The sequence below is a fragment of the Chrysemys picta genome, chromosome 10 (assembly GCF_011386835.1).
Source record: "Chrysemys picta bellii isolate R12L10 chromosome 10, ASM1138683v2, whole genome shotgun sequence".
Lineage (NCBI taxonomy): Eukaryota > Metazoa > Chordata > Testudines > Emydidae > Chrysemys > Chrysemys picta.
Window position 1 is genome coordinate 79754962 of NC_088800.1, and position 23168 is coordinate 79778129.

At 36.8% G+C, this 23168-nt stretch overlaps 1 protein-coding gene across 4 annotated transcripts in view; it reads right to left on the reverse strand.

Annotated features, from left to right (window-relative positions):
- Window positions 1-23168, reverse strand: part of SMURF1 (SMAD specific E3 ubiquitin protein ligase 1) — a 62354-nt gene that overhangs the window by 32413 nt on the left and 6773 nt on the right. The window contains exon 1 of one of the 4 annotated variants that reach the window (XM_065560152.1): window positions 16416-16560. The exons of the other annotated variants lie outside the window; for them this stretch is intronic. Within the exon in view, the coding sequence (XP_065416224.1) occupies window positions 16416-16437 (22 nt within the window). The 5' untranslated portion in view covers window positions 16438-16560. Of the gene's footprint in view, window positions 1-16415; window positions 16561-23168 lie in introns of those variants that run through there. 4 annotated transcript variants of the gene reach the window in all.

Here is a 23168-nt window from a genome sequence, read left to right on the forward strand (position 1 = left end):
TTTTTGTGTGTGGATGGGATTCTAATTAGGAGCAACACTTAAATTACTTGAGTTAACTTTGCAGTGAAGACAAGTCCTCTGAGAATGATCAGCTCTTCCTGTACAGACAGAGGGGCGGTCTCATTGTAAGATGTCTGCAGAGCTATGTTTTGGTCACCTTTGTGCTTTCATCAGGTATTATAGTTGATTATCTTTGTTTGTATAAATGCACTTTCAATTACTGCATTCCAAGAGGTGTTTAACTCTCCGCATTCTCAGTCAGAGGCATTAATCCAGATTGGTGGACATAAGGGTGCAGAAAAGATTTTGACTTGAAAATATTTACACATCTGACACCAGTCTTGACTTTCCCTCCCTAATCATAGGTAAAGTTAGTTAACACAGAATAGGAACTTTAACAGGTCATTTCTATTAAAAGCATTAAAGATTTTAGGGCTCAAGTTTTTTTTTAATTCTTATTTATAAAGGTCTACTTTGAAAGTTTCCTTATGGGAAGAGAGTAAAAGTGGGAAACAGGAAGTCCTAGATGCAAAATAACTGATATATTGTAATGAATGTTACTGCATACCACACAAGGACATCCGGCTGCAATGTAGTTTACATTTAGATGTGGTCTACATTACAAACGTATGGTATAACTACTTGGTTTAGGGAGCGTGGAAAACCTACTACCCTGAGCGACAGAGTTAGCACTGTCTATGTCAGAATTTCAGTTGGTATATGTTGATGGGAGGGCTTTTCCCGTCAACACAGCTACCCCCTTTTGGGGAAGCGGAATACCTACACCAATGGGAGAAACTCTCCCATTGGCATAGGTAACATCTTCACTAAGTGCTACAGCAGCACTATGTGTAGACAAGCCCTCAGTGTATCTGAGATCAGGTCTACACTATAAGCTTTTGCTGGCATAGCTATGTTGGTCAAGGGCAGAGCGACCAGACAGAAAACGTGAAAAATCGGAATGGGGGGAGGGGGAGTAGGGGCCTATATAAGAAAAAGACCCCAAAATTGGGACTGTCCCAATAAAATCGGGACATCTGGTCACCCTAGTCAGGGGTCAGACAAGGTATGAGCTCTGACCAACATAACTGCATCAACAAAAGCCCCTAGTGTACACAGTTATACTGGCAAAACTGTGCTTTTGCCGGTACATGCTCCATCCACACTAGGAGCACTTTGCCAGTACAGCTATATCAGCAAAACGCCTAATGTAGACTGGCCCAAGACACAGAAATTATAATAATAATAGTAATACCTCCACTAGTGCCTCCAGAGTTCACATGGTATGCAACTTGCAAACAAAGGAATCAGTGGCGACCTATTTATGAAGGAGAATTTTTTTGGCACTACTATGCAACAGTGCAACCGAATGCTATACTATTTATAAGTTCTGTCTTAAGGGCTATTTTCCAAATTGCTGTTTTTCTACCCCTAAAAAAGGCAGTTTAAAAATAACTACAAACAGCAGTGTGTTCTGTTATTCAAAGCTAAAATGCAGAAGGGAAAAGAACAAGTTTTCTGAGAGGGCAGCATAAAAGGTCAAAGTATTTTAAGTGTTAAAAATTAGACAGCAGCAGCCCAACACATGCGGCATTAAATCCCACAGTACAGTGGCACAAGATTAAAAACCTTAGATGAATCTGTTAAATGAAATCCCTTCTCATCCAAATGGTTCAGTGTATTTTCTGTGGAAAATATTCTGAATATCACCAGCAACCCTCCCTATACTGCCTCTGAGAATGATTCTTCTTGCTGTTCCTATTCTGTGTGCATGCCCTTGAGAGAGACTTCACGGCAGACAAACGTGTTTTGATTTCCCACCACTAGGCAACACATGAAGAAATCTACGTGTGTTTTTTTCCAGGTTGGCAATCATTTATGTTTGATGGGGTATGGAAGGAGAAATAGTTTAATAGAAAATGAATATTGCTGAAGGCACCACGTGTATAAAAACAGAGTTTCTAAGACTAACCACATCACTGTACCAAAATACACCATTATATTTGCAATTTGAAGTTAAATTGTTACCACAAAACCCAAGGCATCCATTCTATTCTCCTCTTCCTTTATTTTTGTTTTTTTATTTTGATCATAATTTTAAGTGAAAATCTGCATTTTTTTTTTTAATTCAGAGTCAACTTTGCACTTCAGATTCTGAAAGATTTCAGAGGGTTGTGTGTATTTAACTTTTCAAAAATCAAATACTTGGGTCTCTGATATTTAAAACTCAGAGAACAGAGGCAAACTGAAAACATGTACAGATGTCCATGCAATAACTCATCAGAATATTTTGCAATCACCACATAACTGACCTGCATTAATGATAGAGAATAGTATTATAATGCCGACACAGTTTGCTAGTCAGCAAAGAACAGGCTTCGGTGGAAATACAAACTATATCCTGCCATTTCACGTCACCTTAACTAAAACTAGAACTCAACCGCGCTACAGGACTGAATCAATACATTATCCTTTACATTCTTATGAAGTTTTCTCTTAATTAACTGCCAAAGGGAGAGTTACTAGATTTAAGATACGTAGGTCTTTTTATGCAGCCCTTTTATGTGGGCTGCAGTAGGGTTCAAAGTATGTTTTTTTTTTTCTGGGTTGAAACTCACTACATAGCCATCTACAAACAGTAGGCACCTCTGAAGAGGTATTCAAAACACACACCAGAAGCGAGTGTTTTATTAAGCAATAGCTAGCAATTAAAAGTGCATTAAAAACTAGTTGGAAAAGAATACTAACAGGTTGGTCCTACATAAGCATAAAAAGAACTTGCAAATAGGAGAGTTCTCTCCATTTATGTTAATTTCAACCTGACATTACCACAAAGGGAACCATATTGTCTCTCAAATTCCTGATATTAAAAAAAACAAAACACTACGGCAGTGACCAGCAATAAACATGATTAAAATCTGCATCTGTACATCCTGTGTACGTGGAAGGGTTGGCTAGCTTTCCAAACTTTCGGAAATATTTTAACCTTTACTAAGGAAAAATATAGGGCTAAATGGTGGGGCGAGGCTGATTGCAGGGATTTATAGAAGGAATTTATAGAAGGACTAACGTGTGCAAGGGAACAGAATTGGGCCTTTGTGCATATGTGGTGAATTACAGAAATGGGGAAGAGAATAAATTGGGGGGCATGTGAAAGAGTTCTAGAATTAATTATGTGGGAGCAAGGAAGATTAATTGGTATTGAATTAAATCAATTTTATTTATTCGAACATATGCAAATTTAATTTTGTCAGGAGATATTAGCAGGTATGGAAATTTTTTTAAATATTAACTTCTCCATCTGTCTCCTCCTCTACCCACCCATAATTAGTGCCCGATCCAACCCTTATCTACTAACCTAAATATTTCTTTAAATGCCCCTAAAATTCTAGCTAGTGTATCACTTAACCAAGGATCCTCCTGTGCCCCCAACACAACATAGCCACTGTCACCCTATGTCCTCCCCTCCACCTCTGCGCCAAGAACCCTCCCACTCCCACTGCACCATTACTTATTCTGTAACAGAAATTCAAGAAGTCAGAAATGCCTTGTGAGGGCAGCCACAACTCCCCCTCCTGGAAGCAGATCAGTTTTTGAAAGTAGGAGTTTCCCTTGGTTCCTTTTCACCGTACTTGTTTAGCCTCTATGTTCAATTCCTACCCACTACCTACTCCTCTTATTCAATCACCTTCTTATCTATATTTCCCCCCCTTAACCGTCTCCCAGCCTCACAAAACAAATTAAGACAATTTAGATCTTTAATAGCAATTTTTAGCCACAGATCTCAAAGCACTTTTCAGTCTTATCAGTATTCCGATTTTACAGATGGGTAAATGGCAGAGCAGGGAACTGTCCCCAGATCTCCCAATTCCCAGTTCAGTGCCATATTCATTGGACTACACTGCCTCCATTGACATTTCAGGGGAATAGAGCCACATATTCCCACTGCATGGTATACTATTCTCAATCTTCTCCTAAGTAACGCAGCCACAAGAACCACAACCAAAGTGAAAACAAAAGTCAAATTTTTCTTCCCTCTTTTCTAACAAATGTTTCCAACAAATCTGATTGAGTGAATTCTTTATGAAATGCCCACAAATTATCTTTCAACGATCTGAGAATACATTATGCTCTCATTACCCCCATTGTATTCCGTCACAGTCTGGATACAATATGTATTTTGAGAAGTGAACAACTGAGAGACTGGTTAGAATACTTTTTTAGTTGTTGTTGTTTTTTAAAGTGATGTATATACAGGGAATAAAGTTCAGAAAATAAAGTGCAAAAATCCTAAACGCAACTTTATAGATGAGAATTTAAACAAAAAAATCAGGAAATTCAAAGCTACAATTCAAATAAGAGCTGTAAAAATATTCCCTTTCATATATGCAGCATATTTCTGTTTATGCTGTTAATTTTATGCCCTAATGTAGAAGCAATGCATCCAAGTTACAGTTGCTGTGGTAACCACAATTTTGGATTTTTTGTGAGTTTTATTTCTTAAACCATAACATTATATTCATTTCCATTCAATATTTTTTTTTTAAAAGAGAAATTCTCTGACTAGCAATGTTTATCTGAATGTTTCGCACATATCTGATCACACTCTGAAACAGATATTGATGTGCAGAGCTCCACACCATTATCATAAAATTAAAAATTTGTTGGAAGGTCAAGTGTTGAAAATTATGTGCTGCATGTGTGCTTCAAATAACATCAAAATCTTTGAGAAATAAACCCATGATGAAGTTCTAAAATTAGCTGTTTCAGTTATCCAAGTACTAAAAAAAAATTATTAAAGCATGAAAATACCAAGCGCACACAGCAAGTCTGAGGTAGAGCTGGTAATCAAACTCAGGAGTTCTGACTCTTGCCCCATATCTTAACATTATACTCTACTCCCAGCCTTTGCTGAACCGCAAAAAAAATATATAATACTCCAAAAAGTAAGCATCTGACAACAGCATCTTTAATCATAACTTCACCAATATGCATTTGATTTTTACAAATACCAGAGGTGCGACAGTGAATGGTTAATTCAATGTAAAATTTGAGATCTGAACACAATACGGGTACCGATTTTAGCTATTAAAATTGTCTTTAGGTTCACCCTTTAAACATAATTCTTTCCTATTTATGAAAAGACTGAAGCTACATCTTGAAATGACATTGGGATCCTGTACGTGTATGGAACAGGAAGGAACAACGCTAACAATGATGCAAAGGCCATTTATCAATTTGTACTAACTTTTAATATTAGGAAGGTAGGACTATTTGGTTTCTTTTAAAAATAATGCAAATAGTCAGTTAGGTATGTTATATGAATGTGCTTTAATTACCCATCTGTTAATGCTATCCGTATTCATTCACATTTTTTAAGATTTTTGGCAGAGTACAGAACCACCTAAACAAAAGGGTTACCAACTGCAGACAGCATTCATTTCCTAACACATCAAACCCACAAGAATATTTAGGCAAAAAAAATTCTTAATTAGTAAATATATAGATGGGAGCCTGGACTCCCCCCCGTAATTTTCCAGGAAATCAAACATTCCACAAATACAAACTCTAGCCTTAAACTACTCATCCACTTCTGAATGATTACAAACAAAACTGTACAGTGAAATTCATGCAGGACATAAATGGACTTTCTAAGGACATGAGAAATAGGAAAAGAACCCCAAGTGAATATCCAAAAAGCTTTCTTCCAAAATTACTTTGGAATTGCTTTGTATATACTTAGCAGGAAAGTGTTTACAAAATACTCAGATAATTTAGATAGCTATTTACTGGTTCAATGAATTTAGGATAATATTCAACCTCCTCTTTCACAAGTTTGAAAGCTCTTCAAATGTCTCAAATGGATTTTCTTTAAAAATATATATTTTTATAAAACGTGTGTAGAGCAGATCATTTGGGTGCTAATTCAAATATGTAATGGTCTTCTGAAAACCTACATATTAGTTATAAAATGCACCAGTTTGGATCTTGCTCTTTTACCAGATGCGCTCTGTTCTCCCTTTTGAAAACGAAGGGCTCAGCCAGCCACTCTACTAGTATAATTATGTTTTTGTGACCAATCTGTGAAACACAAATGACAAGGGTAGAGTCATTTTCACACAGCTGCCTTTTTTTTTTTTTAAACAAATATCCATGTGTCAACCAAGTTTGAGAGTCCTTACAAAGAAACATCTTTCTTTGTCCCTTCGTATACTGGGAAAACTTGGACGGCTATATCCCATACTGCCTCAGTAGGAGATAAACTACCCACAAAACACATACATGCTGAGTGGCTCCAACAATACACCATGCTATATACTTTAGGATGCTTTTACTACACTTACAGCTAAGAGGAGGGAGGATCAGCCAAACTGATTAAAAAGACAAAATTTGGGGCGGGGGGAGGGAGGGGGGAGAGAGAGAGAGAATTGTCCACAGAGCAAAACATTTGAAATGGTGACAGAAAGAGAACCACATGCCAGCTTATATAACTCTGGCAAGGGCAAAACATGGTTAGCCATTATACTTATTAACCAAGTATTATCTTTGACCCTGTTTCCCCCACACACACAGTTAAGCGCCAAATAATTTATCTCATCAGTAAAAAGATAGCAAAAACCTGACTGGTCATAGGCTTCAAGTGTCCTGCAGTGGAAAGCGGAAGCCTCTGCATTGAAGCTGTTGAGAAAGTTTATTTAAATACAATAAGGCAACAGGCCAACAGTGACATTATATTATTCCCAAATGGTCAAAGCTCTAAAACATCCATCCAAATGGCAAGCATTTTTTTGCCATTTCAATCCTGAAATCTTCATAAAAAAGCATTTTGCATTTCAGCCAAACAATGCTTGGGATTTATAGCCCTTCACATAGACTATATTAATCGCCGAAGACTACTTCCAATTTTAGATGCTATTTAATTTACTTAAAGATCATACCAAAAGCGACAAGGCCATGATTCAGAATTCCATATATATTACAAATCAATTATGTGAAGTTAAATTTTATTTTTCAAATAAATGGAATAAGACAACAACAAAAATCAGGGTATTGATTCAACATAAGATACAAGAGCAAAAGTATTTAAATGAAAATAAGCCTATCTGGAATTTTTATGGACAATACATTTTTTTGGTACAGATAAGTGTCTGGTTTTCATCAAATGCTCAACAGGAATGTTTGCAAGAGCTTAAAAACAAACAATGTTATTTCAAAAATGTATGCAGTTAAACCATGTGTAAGCTGTAAACTATGCAAACTGCTAGTTCATCCCATGAGAGTTTGAATGTATCACTATGAAAGATTTTAGTTAAACAACTTGCATGGAACATTGTCTTAAAGTAAAAATACAGGCATGCCTTCAGTCAAAGCTTGGCACTCAGCTGAGCAGACCTAACAAAAGCTGCTATGTAATGCACTGTGTAAAGGCAGCTAGCAATTGGCTTCTGCTGAAACTATACATTACTTCAGATGATGGACTTAAGAGCCACCAGAAAGAAAAAAGCTTTTATAAGAACAACATTTAACTGGGAGAAGCAAAGAGTAAACTTAATTCTGCTAAAAGGTACAACTATAGAGTAAGAGAGGAGTAAATTGACCCAACAGCAAGTGAAAGTCCACAGGATAGCTGCTATTTAAATAGACTGAAACCAACACACTTGTAGATTCAATTAATGACCTGGAACCAACAGGGATATTCCAACTTTCAATTACAAGCAATTCTTTTGATGGCAACTAATACTAGCCAAGGTACTTCTATAACCATCATAACCACAGTATCCTAGCACCCCCTTTCCCTAAATTCTTTTAAATCACTAAATCCATTCAAATGAAGGATTTCCAATACCAAACATCAATTTAGGGAACAAGGAAACTTCACTCTGTAAAATATCAGACACAAAAATTTTAAGGCCAGATTTTGAATATGTCTAAACATGAACCAGTAAGCCAGTAGTTTACATCTCCAGCAGTTAATCTGACATCAACTAATTATTGGAACTAAGGGTTATTCTTTAAAGTAAAATTATAAAATAAAGTCTCTTAAATTAATCTGACATTACTACTGGAGCGGCCTCTAAATAAATACATACTGAAGTACTTTTCAAGAAGTCCACAGTCCATGTTCTCCTTTTTTTAAATGTATAGGATTTATTTTGCTTTTACTTACTATTGTGTATAGGTATTAATACTGCAGCCTCCATTTTGATATTGAGTACCTTAAGCAACCGGTGGTGTGGGATTTCCCCCCATTTCCTAGAGTATATAGCTGGCTTTCACATTTATATTTTACTAAGAAAGCTATGGCAAAAAGATGGCTTTTACTTTTCCATCTAAAATGTAGTAAGACTACTTGTGTCAATCCTTGTGATAGAGAGAATTCCAAAGCTATGGGCCCCACTGCCAAGGCAACTCTGTTCCCTGCTTCCACAAATTTCAGCCTGGTTATTAACAGTTCCATTGTTCCTGATGGATACAGCTGTCTGGGTAAGAAGGACAACAAGGGGGACAATTTTTGAGGTAACCAAGCCCCAGCCCATTGAAGGCTATAAATATCAAGATCAGGACATTAAAGCCAGTATTCAATGGGGAGCTAAGAGCGTCCAAATGATGAGGGTGATGTGTTCATATTGATCTGGGCTACTTAGCAGGTGGACAGCCATTAGTTGAACCAGCTGGAATTTTTTCATCAATGTTATTTTTATTCCTTGGTAGAGTGTGTTGCCATAGTCAAGCCAAGGGTAACAAATGTGTGGATGACCACACATCCAAAGGATGGGGCATGGCCTCTTGGCCAGTAGTAGATGGAAGAAGTTATTTTTGGCTGCTGATGCTAACTGGTAATCCAGTGTCACTGAAGAATCCAAAAGGAACCTAAAGCTGCATACCACCATGGAACGCTGAGACTAATGTCATGGTGCTGGCTAGTTCTTCAAAAGCATTTCCCTTCCCCCGCCAGGCATCAAGGCACTGATACTGCTTAGACACTAACAGCTAGACGGGGTACTGTTATTTTCAATATGGAGAAAATATACATTCTGGATACAGTTTAGTTATTTCCCATGAGTATAACTTCATTTCACAACTATATGAGTGACCTGCCTTGAATTCCTGTTATATTTATTTTGAGTTGGCAGTTATGTCATATGTCATTAGAAAGAATTCCCCCAGATTAGTAATAAGGTCTTAGATTTTACCTAGGACCGTATCAAGGTATTAATGACATTCACATTTAAGACCTTCATATACAAGATTTGCCTATCAGCTAGATTAGTTAAAAAGATTTATCTATAATTCTAAAGATTTTAGATTGATTACCTACTTTTTGATGCACAGCTAGTTACTATACGTGAGATCCTGATGAATAGTTTCAACCCCTGCTGATACTGAAAGATCAGCTTTTTAGCACAGATATACTGCCTTCCCTTCTATGTAGCCCATTCGAAAACACTCAGCCAAGCAAAGTGAGCCTGCCACATGAAGTTATTGCAGCATAAACACCCAAAAGTCATTCTAAACACCATTTGGATTCCTTCCTGTAGGAAAATATGTACTAAAAATGGAGAAAGTCATTTTCATTCATTACCCACGTCTACATCACAAATGAAGTTGTGCTTGAAATCCAATATCACTGTTCCCTCCAAGATCCTTCCAACTGTGGCTGCACATAGTTTAGCCATTTGTGCAATAGACAGAGTCAAACCCCATTTAATACTGGATCCAGGAAGTGTGATACTGCTCTATAGTCACATTGCCACTGCAGCTAGACAGAAGGATCTAAACACTAAAACTCTGCCGATTCTATACACTGGCACGAGACAGAACACCTAAAGTATCAGATTAGCGGTCAAACATCTATTAATCAATTTTGGTTTTTATTAATACTCCTTTATAGCCACATTATTTCTATCAGATATAGAAAACAAGGCATAATTTTCTTAAGCCATTCCCAGAAGATTATAAAAAGGCACAGCCAAATCTGAAGACTAAGGCCTATATTTCCCAGACTTAAGTATCTAAAGTTGCACAACAAAATCTATTTTTAAGTAATTGCTCTGATTTTCAGAAATGCATTGGGCACTTGTAACTCCCACCTATTTCAACAGAAACTACAGGCACCAAGTTTTTTTTGGTTTTGTTTTGTTTTTGGTAAATCAGACTTATTACCTAAGCACCTAAATATGGAGTTAGGTGTTTGATTTTAGGAACTCAAATTTGGAAGTTCTAGCATAAGGGCGCAATTTATTTCTCAAGTCTGGGGAGGTAAGGAACAGAAATTTTCTGCAATGAGACAAACATGAGATTCTTAGCACCAGCTTTGATTTTTAATATAAGAAGTCTATCGATTAAAATATTACTCTTAATTGAATCATTAGAAAATTTCCACTGTCAAATTCTGAGATTTATACACAAACTATTATACATCCTCTCCATTTATCGGTCCAAAGTACTGTAGTTCAGCACAAAGAGCTTAAAACTCTTATTCCCATTACTATTTGGACATCTATAGTTTTCTAAAGATCGCCACTAAAGCCTTCTCACTTAGAGCTGAAAATGCATAGAAAGTATGGAACAAGTTGTCTATAGTATTTATTTTAAATCAAATTTCTCATTCATCCCCCAATTCCTGATCCTTTTGCAGAGTCTATTAATCCTAATATTAAAATCACTATTCTCTATTAAATAACAGCAGCTAACCTGTTGTAGGAAATACCCCTATATAATGCCGTTTTCACTGGATTAATATCAAAGTTTCTAATATCTGGTAAACAATTAAAACACTTTTGGTTTAGAAGTAAGCAATTTTTTACTTGGCTATTGTAAGAATAATATTGGAGTAGTGTGCACATACAGATTTGTGTTTTCTTGTTAGACAAAAATTAAAGGAAGCGTACACATATACTCTCTATAGTCTATCTCAGTGATTCATGTGTTGCTGACTTAGACTTGCTGGGGCCCAGGGCCAAAGCTCAAGCCCGAGTTGAAGGGCTTCAGCCCTGGGCATCAGGACTAAGGTTAGAGGCCCCCTGCCTGGGGCTGAAGCCTTTGGGCTTTGGCTTTGCCCCCTCCACCCAGGGTGACGGGGCTTGGGCAGGCTCAGGCTTCGATGCCCTCCCCTGGGGTCCTGTAGTAATTTTTATTGTCAGAAGGGGGTCACAGTGCAATGAAGTTTGAGAACCCCTGGTCTATCTAATCACATATCAGTCATACAAAGGGTAAATCCCTGAAAGCACTTTGGTTTAGGTTATATAAATGCTTGATGAACCAAGTTACTGTACATCAATGCTTGTCTGGTTTCCAAACAGTAAATGAGATGCATTTCCTGGTGTGGAAGACACACGTGACTATTTCTGTGCCTGAGGAAATGTGGGTCAATAAGCATGCATCCTACTGCTGAATTTGCAGACTCTCCAGAGACTAGCAACAATGTGACTCAGGAACACTAGACTGTCTGCAGGCACATACTGTACACATATTAATGAGATTACCACTATTCTGTTCTAATGCTGTTCACACGACACGAACGCATACCTAGCACTCATTTGTAACAGATATTGGTAAATTGTCTGTAAACAAGGTACTATGGACAGAGGAGGCAAGCTGAAACATTTTGGACAGAATACTCTAAGCAGTTGGAGCCAGAGAGTGATAAGCCATTCTTCCCCAAATATTTTCATTTGTCTACCCAAGAAATTGTCTGGCAGCATGAGATTAACTAGTCATTTACCTCACAGAACACCCTGGTGACCATTTCCTCCAAGCATGATTTTACAATTAGCATCAAAGGCTTTGCAGTCTCACATCATATCAATGCCATTCTTCACATAGTCACAAAACTATTATCCTCGCTTTATTTTAAATATATTTTGTTTATTTTAATAATTTTAAAAAAGCCTAGTTTTTGTGCAAGCTAAATATACAAAACAAGAAAAACATCTGAATAGCCCAAATTAAGACTTTATGAAAAGAAGGCTTTTATTTAGAATAAAGCTGTATCAGCCAGTGTTACTCTCTTGTTCTACTAATTATATAGGACAGCATCTATTTAAGCAGCCAAGTTAATGACTTCAAATTTGATCAATAGTCCCTGTTTGTACAGCATAGCACTACTAGCAGTCACCAGGGATGAACAACAAAACAAGCAAATGGTTACACCAAATCTACCAACTGAGATACAATGGGATTAAGAGAAATGTGTTCAGAGTAAGAAGCAGATCATATTTTCCATGTTTGCAGTTACAAAGATTCTCGCTCACCTCTCATTTTAGAAGATTGATCAAGATTATTCCATTGTCTATGAACATTACAGAATTGACACAAGTAAACTGTCTCTTGTATGCATAAAATATTTATCCTTATTATTCTGCTCACAACCTACTTGTGAGTTTAGTGAACTCAAGCATAATTTACAGCATGGATACAGAATGATTCCAATCTGTATCCTATACCACACAGCTATGTTAAATATTTAAGTTTGTTTTCAGCTCATGCTCTGCAGGACATGACAATTCCCTGGCATCAGAGAAACACTGTAAGCCCTTGGACCATAAGCATTAGGTTGTCCTTATCTTCACTGAGCCAACAATGAAACGGCACTTAAAGCTATTAGGCTACATACTGGAATGGAATCTGGAAAGACTAGAAAAATCCTCTTAGAAGCAGATGGAGAAGGATAAGTGTCACTGCCTAAACCTTCTATCAAAAGATGCTAGAAATTTTTTACTTCAGGACTGACTGCAAACCAAAAAACAAAATGTCAATCCAGTTCAGGATGAAAGCAATAGATTTGTGTAGTATTATATACAAAGCTTTCTAGCTAAACTTTTCAACCTATGCCATAATTATTTGCACTGCAAAACTAGTTTATTAGCTTACTTTTCCATGTGCATAATTATTAAAATATTATGACTTTCTGGATACAGCTCGGCAGCTGAGATCACACTTCTGCACTAACAGGACACCACCATTTAACTGACCTCAATCAAATCTATATGTACAATGAATGAGAATCTGAAGAGAGAACTACTGCTTTAATGTAGTATTAGGATTGAGATCTTAAAGACATAAAATTGAGAAAATTTAGAGTTACTGCTATTAGTAAATTGTTCTTATATCCAAAATCAGTGTTCAATGAATGAACAAATTATAATCCCAGTACTACTATGAAATGCTCATCTGGAAGGTGATAAATAATTGCAATGTAGCGCAATGAAAATATACCAAAACTGCCTCCACCCTGCAAAAATATGGGACTTTTAGGTCCAAAGAGAAGGTGCAATATTTTCAGAGATTACATAATATTAATTTTGCTGTGTTTTCCATGGGAAATAACGTTAACAGAGTCAAACCATGCTATGATTTGAACTAAAAACCTTATAATTAATATTCTTAGAAGTTAACTGAGAAAACGTGTTCAGTGAAAAACCAAGGATTTTTTTAAACTGGCTGACCAAGTAAACATATTATATTTCACATGGATGATTAACATATACAATGCTAATATTCTAGGTCAGATTAAATTAAGTGTGAGGAAAGTATTTGCTTGGGTTTGATTTTAACATTCCTCTAACTAGATATTTCATTTACCTCCACAATACTCCATTAAAACAGAGGAAGTCCCAATGAAAAGTTCAAATTAGAGAGAAACAGAATTACAAAAACATCATCAACATATAGTTCATGCTACATCCCTGGAGATAGTGACTGCTACTAGACTGCTGCAATGCAGAGTATGGAGACGCTCAGAACGATGGGTTTCCTCATTGTACTTTCAACCTACGGAATGTACTTGCACTTGTTATGACAGCTTTACTATACATATTTTATCATTTTAAAAATTACACTAGCAACAGAACAATTTTGAACTGTTCTTTTGCACAGAATAATCCAAGATATTCAATCCTAACCTACTGCTTCAGTTCATGTCATATTCATAGTTCTCATACCCTCAAATGTCTTATTTCTAACCCAAACATCTAAAACAAAGGTCATACCTATTTAGAACATGTAACACTAAAACTGAAAGGATGAAAAAAGCCAAATCAGGCAAAATTCAGTAGACAACCGATAATTTAACTTCTGAATACAACATTCAAAAAGTATGAAACATTATTCCACTCCTTATTAGGAACACACACAGAACACTTCAAAATGAAATAATATTGTGTTTAAAAAAAGCACAAGCTATTCTAAACTACTGCAGAATGGTAGAAATTTGATGCACTGTTTTGAATGTGAACTAGTGAGATCTCTTAGAGCACTTTGCAAATGTAAAAAAAAAAATTAATATTTGAAGGACGTAGTGAGAAACGGTAAATTAAATAGTATTCTACCAAGACAACAAAGAGGAGTGTCTCAATGTCATGTCAAAACTGTTCACCTGAAGTAAGTAGGAAGTTTTCCTAGTGACGGCTATCAATTTCTGCAAAGTCAAAGCTTACATTTAAAACATTAAGTTTCTATCCTTTCTGGTTATGAACATAGCAGTTAGGCTACCTTCTGAAGTCTGCAGACAGATCGCTCTAGAGCACCTCTGCTCTTGCTTACAACATTGCCAAACTGAGGAAGAGTGCAATCTGACCAGAACTGCCTTTTTGCACTGCTGCTATACAGAACTAATGAATACCTATAAAACTGACAGGTATCAACTCCTGTTCTCTGGATGAGTCAGGCTGGCCAAAAGTATCTACTGATTCTCTGGACCACTTTTTCCAGCCTCCTACATCAAGGGTAGGCCTACACTTACTTCCTGGTTCGGTGGCAGGCAATCGATCTTCTGGGATCGATTTATTGCGTCTTGTCTAGACGCGATAAATCGATCCCGGAAGTGCTCACCGTCGATGCCGGTACTCCAGCTCGGCGAGAGGAGTACGCGGCATCGACGGGGGAGCCTGCCTGCCGCGTCTGGACCCGCAGTAAGTTCGGCCTAAGGTACTTCGAATTCAGCTACGTTATTAACGTAGCTGAATTTGCGTACCTTAGTCCGAAGTGGGGGGTTAGTGTGGACCAGGCCCTAGACTCCATGGTCCTAAAAAGAAAATCAGACTCATGACCAGGTGTGGGACTTCCAACATGATTCTTTCCATTGCTACAACCATAAAAGGAGCACCACTGAGGCATCTGAAAGCATAACAGTCTTATTTAACAATTAACCACCACCTGCTGATTGACAGCAGCGCGAGTGCAGAAAAGTTCCAGGAAACAAGTAGGTCATTTTGGTTTTACTTGGTACGCAGATTAGTACAGTGAAGCTCATCTGTCAAAATGTACAGAGTCTTTGGATCAATCAATCTCACAAATACGTATTCCAGTAACATTTCTATCATTTCACACCTCCCCAAATGAACAGTAATTCTTTCCTTTGGTCTCCCAAAAGTCTGAAGCTTTTTCTGTATACACCATTTGTATGCTTAATAGCTTGAAATAATAAAGAAGTGGTACTATTTTCTCTGAAATTTTGTTTTATTCCCTCACTTTTACACCATCCCCAATCAGCTAGGAATAATTCTCAAATCTGTTCTAGTTCAGCTTGGAAGTAGAGCTCACAGGCTTGATAAGCATGCAGAACAGGAAATGCTTTGAATTGCAGACTACTTAGAACACTTATTTTCCCAAGCAAGTTTTTACAAATTCAGTTTGATGGGTGGTTTTATAATTTTTAATTCCCACTAAAGCATATCCAAACACTATCGCTAGACAAGTCAAAGAAGAATGAGAATCACTACCGTGGCTTCCAATACTATATGAGTTTCAAACAATCCAGCTACAGGGAAGCAAAACTTGCTCCGTAAATACTGGTGGACCTTTGCTATTGAAGGGAGGCCTCTAAATTGAGAAGGCATTTAATTTTTAAACTAAAAACTGAAAATAACAGTGACCTTTTACATTTTTATTTTGTTTCCAAAAGTCCTGCAATAGATGAGGCAAGAAGGTTACTACCAGCAGGTGGAGAGAGTAGACAGGAGAATTACAACAACACAGATTATGTTTGTTGCCCATATTTTATTTTTATATACACAGAGAGAGAGATCTAAACAATACTTATTCAATAAAAAGTGTTACGTTTATACAACATTCAGGTTTTAAATTGAAGTCAAGAAATGGAAAAAATATGCTTCTCAATGTAACATTAATTTGCCCCTATTGCCAAAACACTTTAAATTACTAGTTACTGTTAAATGTATACTTCACTACACAGTATGTGTACGTTAATCTTGCAAAGAAAACTATCATTTTCATTTTCTGATATGCTTTTACATTTGTAAACTTAATGTTACATTAATAAAGGCTTTGGTTTGCATTTAACTTCTGAATTTAAGAAAAAAACTCCCCCACACATTACCCAGTAAATGCTTCATGCCAGTACTAAATTTCACACCTGAATTGAATAAAGTGATGAAAGAAGGGCAAATATATACCTTTGCTGCTTGATGGCATCATGGTCCAGGGGATAGGGAATGGACTGGGTGTCAAAAGAACTGGGTTCCATTCCTAGTTCTGTCACTGATTTAGCTGGGCAATCTCACATAAATTACCCTTTTTACCATTTCACATATCTGTACCTCAGTACTCATCTGTAAATTGGGGATAACAATCGTTTGTTAAGCTTTTTGAAATATAAAGGAGATCAGAACCATTGCTGTTTGGTGGTAGAGAATGTTAAGTCTAGGTTAACCAAGCAACGGTATATCACTTCACATAGTGGAGGTGCTCTTCCTAATGGAAAGAGGTTTTTTAAAATCAAGATCACAGGATTTTCAGAAAATTTCACAAATCCAGAAAATTGTGGCACGTTGCTATTTTTGCACCCATCAATTTCTTCTTTACCTGATGCTAAAGTATTTGAGGAGTCTGTCATTTCAATAAGCCATTTACAAACAATGAGTGTGTGCATAATTTGAAAATTAGTGATAAGAGAATTGCCTGTTAAAAACAACCACCTTAAACAGCTAGGTTGACCTTATTTGTGGCCATCTTAAAGAAAAGAGGGACACTGCTGATATTTCAGCAATTGTCTAAAAATGCCAAAGTCAATGCTACTTCAAGAACCCAACAAAACTGGCACATTTTCAATAAGAGGTTAACATCACAACACAAGCCTGCATTCACATACCCTGGTCAGAAGAAAACAGTTCAGATTCTTAGGCTTGGTCTACACTCAAAAAAAAGAGTTAGATCAACCTAGCTACATTGCTCAGTGCCATGAAAAATGTCATGCCCGGTGTGACGCAGTTTGGTTGACCTAACCTCCACTGTAGACATTGCTAGGTCGACGGAAGAATGCTTCCATCAACCTAGCTACCACCTCATATGGAGGTAGATTAACTACATCAATGGAAAAATCCCTTCCATTGATGTAGGAAGCACTACGCTGATGCTGCAGCTACACTGCTATAGTGTAGACAGTCTCTTGTTAAACAGGGCTTCTCCATTATTCTTAAAATAATTTCTTTTAACAATCAGGTATTCATTATCCCTGAATCTGACACACATTTGAACTACATGTATAAAACTGAAGTTCTGCATTGTAAACTTGAGTGTAAAGTCATATACTGATGTTTCCAAAGACTTCCAAAGAATATTTTTCTAAGATGTATTCAAAAAAGCTATTAACACTAATCATTGAAGAATGAAGTGACACAATTTTCAGTTAGAGTGCAGCATCAAGTCCATTTAAAAAACTGTTATATACACTGATTAATCAAACACACAAATATAAATTTACCAAACTTTCTCATTATGATTATCTTTGGGCCGAGAAGCAAGCATAAGAGGTTTCAACCCAAAGTATAGTGATCACTGTGAAGCATATAAATTACATAGCTGGATTAAGTACTACGGAGCATGTGTGATTATGCATATAAAACTTCTATTGACTTAGTAAAAAATGTAGCACAAGCCATGTACAGTACATTTAGCTCTTCATGCGCGTTTAAAAATCTGGACTTTTTAGACTTTGCACTTTCAGTATAACAATTAGAAATGTTCATTTCACAAAATGCTCTCTTTTCAAAAAGCTTTTTGGGTAGTATTTGCCATGGGTTAATAGTAAATAGGATAGTATCGATCAAAGGGGCATAGAGTTTTCAACCCATCATACTTATGAGCATGGTACATTTACTGGATGCAAGCCAGGCACCATTCAGCGTCTGAAAAAACATCAATTCAGCTTTACATTAACAGTCATCTTGAGTACAAAGTGAATCAAATGCCAGCTGTCAAATACATTTCCACAACTTTCTTTTACCTACATCTTAAAGAGAAAGATACAATAAATCTCTACACTGTAATATACTCCACACTCTGGAGACCAAAAAGTTTACTATTAAAAAAAAATACATTACCTCTTTCATCAACATAATCGGATTTATCTTGCCATTTTGTAAAGGAAATAAGAGATGCAAATCTTCAGATAGTAGAATGCTGAACTACAGAGGGTTCAGATCAGTGCTGCATTTTATTTTAATCTAATCATTTGAGTGAAAGTATAATCAGAAGACTGAAGTACAAAGATACAAAAAGCATAATGAGCATTCTATACTTTTCCCCAAAAGTACAATAATAAACCCCACTTTATTGAAAGATGCTAAATTGCAAAATTTACAAAGAGACTATCAAGTTTAAAAAAAACTCATCTGAATTTTTTTTAAACTAGTATTACTGGTAAGAGCTAAGATACTCTAAAAGGTTAGAGAACACTATCTTACTTTTCAGCTTATTTTTTGTATATTTCATTCTCCTGCATAGTTAGTCTCCCCTGTTTGTGTAGATCTTTTGCAGTCATTGGAGAGAGAAAAAAAATCTAAGTATTTGGTAAATATGACTAAGATCATAAACACTGGCAAGGAAACTTAATGACACAGAATATCTGAAATCATTTTTTAAATTGGTAATTTCAAATTGACAGTGTTCCTTTAAACTTGCATTGTTTACAGCACACTCTAATTGGGTATTAGAAATTAAAGAATAAAATAGAAAGTTACTATAATATAAACACCTAGCTGCAGATGATTCTTCACAATTTCAAGAAACCATAAGAGCAAGAGTCAGACTCAGATAGTAAAACATTCAAATTGCTTCATCATGCCACAGCCAGCCTAAACCTTTGGGTTCACTGATGAATGTCTGTAGCATCATGTCTCAGCCAATTAGAATTCCTTTCAGCTGCAATGGAGGTGAACACAGCTGGAATTGATGGAGTAGCATGCATCATCACCACATACTCATTGATTAGGCATTATTTTAACATTATTCTGAAATAACCGTGGATTGTTTTACCCACAAATAGACGGATGAACATTCCAATTAAATACTCAAATTTGTTAAACTGCATTACTACACACAGTAATTTCGATATCTTTAAAACAAAAAAGAGGTTAAAAAAAATCTTGCTCTGCCTACTCTACCCATCTATGCTCTGAGTTTGGTGGCCTTAGGGATTTTTGTCTACTGCGCTTACAGTGACCTTGACAACAAGCCAGTCTGAATTTTGGCCTGTAACTTGACAAAAATCATTTGCTGAAGAGGAAGGCATCAAGCTATTTATACCCTTTTATGAGTTGTTTTGTTTTTTTAGTTTTTCTTCACAGAATACAACCCAACTTTGCTATCTAAGCCAAGTTAGTGTCACGAACATATCTTCCAATGTAGACACCCCCAAAATATTCCCAGGATGTGTGTCTCGCTTCAGAAACAGAATAATTTAATTCACACAAACACACACCACAGAAGGGTTGGGGAGGCTCAAAATGTTGCCTTTTAAGGTCTACACAAGGCAGTTACTGGGATTTGAGAAGAGGCAGAACATATTCTCTGATTTCCCACTCAGAAATTAAGAGAATTGCAATAGCATTTTAGTATCAAACGGTCTTGAATCACAATTTACAAGCAGGCAGTCTACCCAACTGGAGTATGGAATTGCAGATTTTCCTTTTTCAAAAGGAAAGCTAAACAATTAATGTTTTACATTCAAGTTGCTTCTCCTACCACACACACACACCTCATCTACACTGAGGCACTGGTGAAAATCTTCCACCAACTCTATCAACACTAGCAACAGTGGGAATGTTAATGTGGACTGACTGTCTTTAACAATGTGTCTTCTAGAATCTGCTCTAGATAGAGTTAGATAATATGGCAGCAAAAAAGCTGGTAGTCAGTCAACACTAGCACTCATTTCTAGCACAGGGGGAGGTGTCAAGCAATTATGGAAGATTTTCAGAAAGACTTCAGTGCAGACCACAGCCACTCACACCAAACTCTAAAACCTATCTGCAACAGGAAACGTACAGTATGCAGTTTATAATGGTTGTCAGTAAGAGGTATCCTGGACTAATGTTCTATAAAGTTTAACTTTCAGCCTAGAAAGAGACAAATCATCTTCAGCAGCAAAATAGCAGTCGCCTTGTCCATACTGGGAAGCTGAACTGTTGCTGAGAATAGTTCTCAGTTCCCTCTGAATCAAAATTGCACATGGTTAAAGTGCTAGTACAGACAAAAATTTTCAGCAGCATTCCAGAATTTTATCCTGTCTACAGAAGGACTTGAAATATTTCAAGTATTGCTTCCAATGGAACCATTGTGGAGAACCATGTTCAGCAAAGATAGAGAAGAGAACTCACTACTTTATATCTTCATCTTATTTATTTTTATACCCAAGGACATTAAAATGAGCCACATGATTTGCACATGACTAAATTAAGCAGCCACATTATTGAACTGGTGTAGCCTTCATCCTTCTTTGACCCATTCCCACCATTGTTAGTCATTCCCAATAACTGTGGCCCCAATTCAGCAAAAGGATTTATGTGCTTAACTTTAGGCCCATGAGTGTTCCCACTGAAGACAAAGGGATTACTTCTGTTCTTAAGGTTAAGTACATTCTTAAGTGCTGTACTGAATCAGGGCCTAAGTCCAGTTTAAAATTTATATTGTAAGCTCTCTGGGGCAGAGCATGTCTTTGTATTCTGTGAAGCACAAAGTTCCAACTTCAGCATGCTATATACTGACACCACTCCATGCTGAAAACTTTTGTTTCACCAGCAGCAGGTAAACTGTTTGCCAGCTCCTGTCAGCAATAGGTCAATTTCCTTGTATAAATGGGGACACAACATAAAACTTAGTCACCTCTACACTACAAAATTGAAATTACTAAATAATTTTCAGAAGCATGTCCCACTCCATCCTAAATCAGTAATGAAAGTGGTGTACGTACGAATACATCATCTTCAATGCTGTTTCAGAAAACATGACTAAAAATTAGTAAATCTCACACTTTCTGTATCTGAAATGATAATGAAGATGTTTTATCTGCTCCACTTATGCTATTTCAATATTGATTCAGTGGTTCACTACTGAAACCAATTTTCAGTAATAGTTTAACTTCTTCGCAGAGACAGAAAGAAGGCATTCGGAACAGTTACAGAAAACACAAAAATACAAGATGAAAGAGCGTTAAAAGGAATGGGTGAGAAAAGAATAGTTCTTAGTCTGGTAGATAATGAAAAGAAGAAAAAGCAGTAATTAAATTGTACAACAGTATTCCAAGTTACACTCTTTATATGAAGATTCTGAGTTTGAGAAAAGAAAGCTTTGAGTTAGGAACAATGGCGACTTTATTCTTACTTCCCCCACCCGAGAGGGATGTTGAAGCAAACTCTTTTTGAAAATTTAATTTCCTTCCACCAAGACAACAGTTTTGGGATGGTCTTGACTTCCATGTAGGAAAAAAAGACTTGTTACCCACCAGCCTGCCCATAGGAAAAGGCTGTTCTCCGTATTCCCACTCTGGTAGCTCAGTGAAGATAACAGCAGACCTATTACAAAAGTTGCACTCTGGATTCTTACCCATCAAACAAAGAAAAAAAAATACAAGTTTTTTTCTCTAGTTATACGCGTCCCCTTCCATATCACCATACTATGAGAGTGTCACACCATAATAAGGCTCAACTTAAATGTATACCCCAAATTAAAAAACACAGTAAGAGAACCAAAAAACTGCCACCGTGGCTAACCAACAAAGTAAAAGAAGCAGTGACAGGCAAAAAGGCATCCTTTTAAAAGTGGAAGTTAAATCCTAGTGAGCAAAATAGAAAGGAGCATAAACTCTGGCAAATGAAGTGTAAAAATATAATTAGGAAGACCAAAAAAGAATTTGAAGAACAGCTAGCCAAAGACTCAAAAAGTAATAAAAAAAATTTTAAGTACATCAGAAGCTAAACAACTAGTGGGGCCACTGGACGATCGAGATGCTAAAGGAGCACTCAAGGGCAATAAGGCCATTGCAGAGAAACTAAATGAATTCTTTGCATCGGTCTTCATAGCTGAGAATGAGAGGGAAATGCCCAAACCCGAGCCATTCTTTTAGGTGGCAAATCTGAGGAACTGTCCCAGATTGAGGGGTCATTCTAGGAGTATTTGGAACAAATTGATAACTAAACCGTAATAAGTCACTAGGACCAGATAATATTCACCCAAGAGTTCTGAAGGAACTCAAATGTGAAATTGCAAAACTACTAACTGTAGTCTGTAACCTATCATTTAAATCATCTTCTGTACCTAATGACTGGAGGATAGCCAATGTGACGCCAATTTTTAAAAAGGGCTCCACAGGTGATCCCGGCAATTACAGGCCTGACTTCAGTGCCAGGCAAACTGGTTGAAACTATATTAAAGAACAAAATTGTCAGATACATAGATGAACATAATTTGTTGGGGAAGAGTCAACATGGTTTTTGTAAAGGTAAACCATGCCTCACCAATCTACTAGAATTCTTTTGGGGGGGGGGTCAACAGACATGTGGACAAGGGGGATCCAGTGGATATAGAGTACTCAGATTTTCTTAAAGCTTTCGACAAGGTCCCTTACCAAAGGCTTCTAAGCAAAGTAAACTATCGCGGGATAAGAGGAAAGATTCTCTCATGGATTGGTAACTGGTTAAAAGATAGGAAACAAAGGGTAGGAATAAATGGTCAGTTTTCAGAATGGAGAGAGGTAAACAGTGGTGTCCTCTAGGGGTCTGTACTGGGACCAATCCTATTCAACATATTCATAAATGATCTGGAAAAAGGGGTAAACACTGAAGTGGCAAAATGTGCAGATGATACAAAACTATTCAAGATAGTTAAGTCCCTGGGAAACAGCAAAGAGCTACAAAAGGATCTCTCAAAAC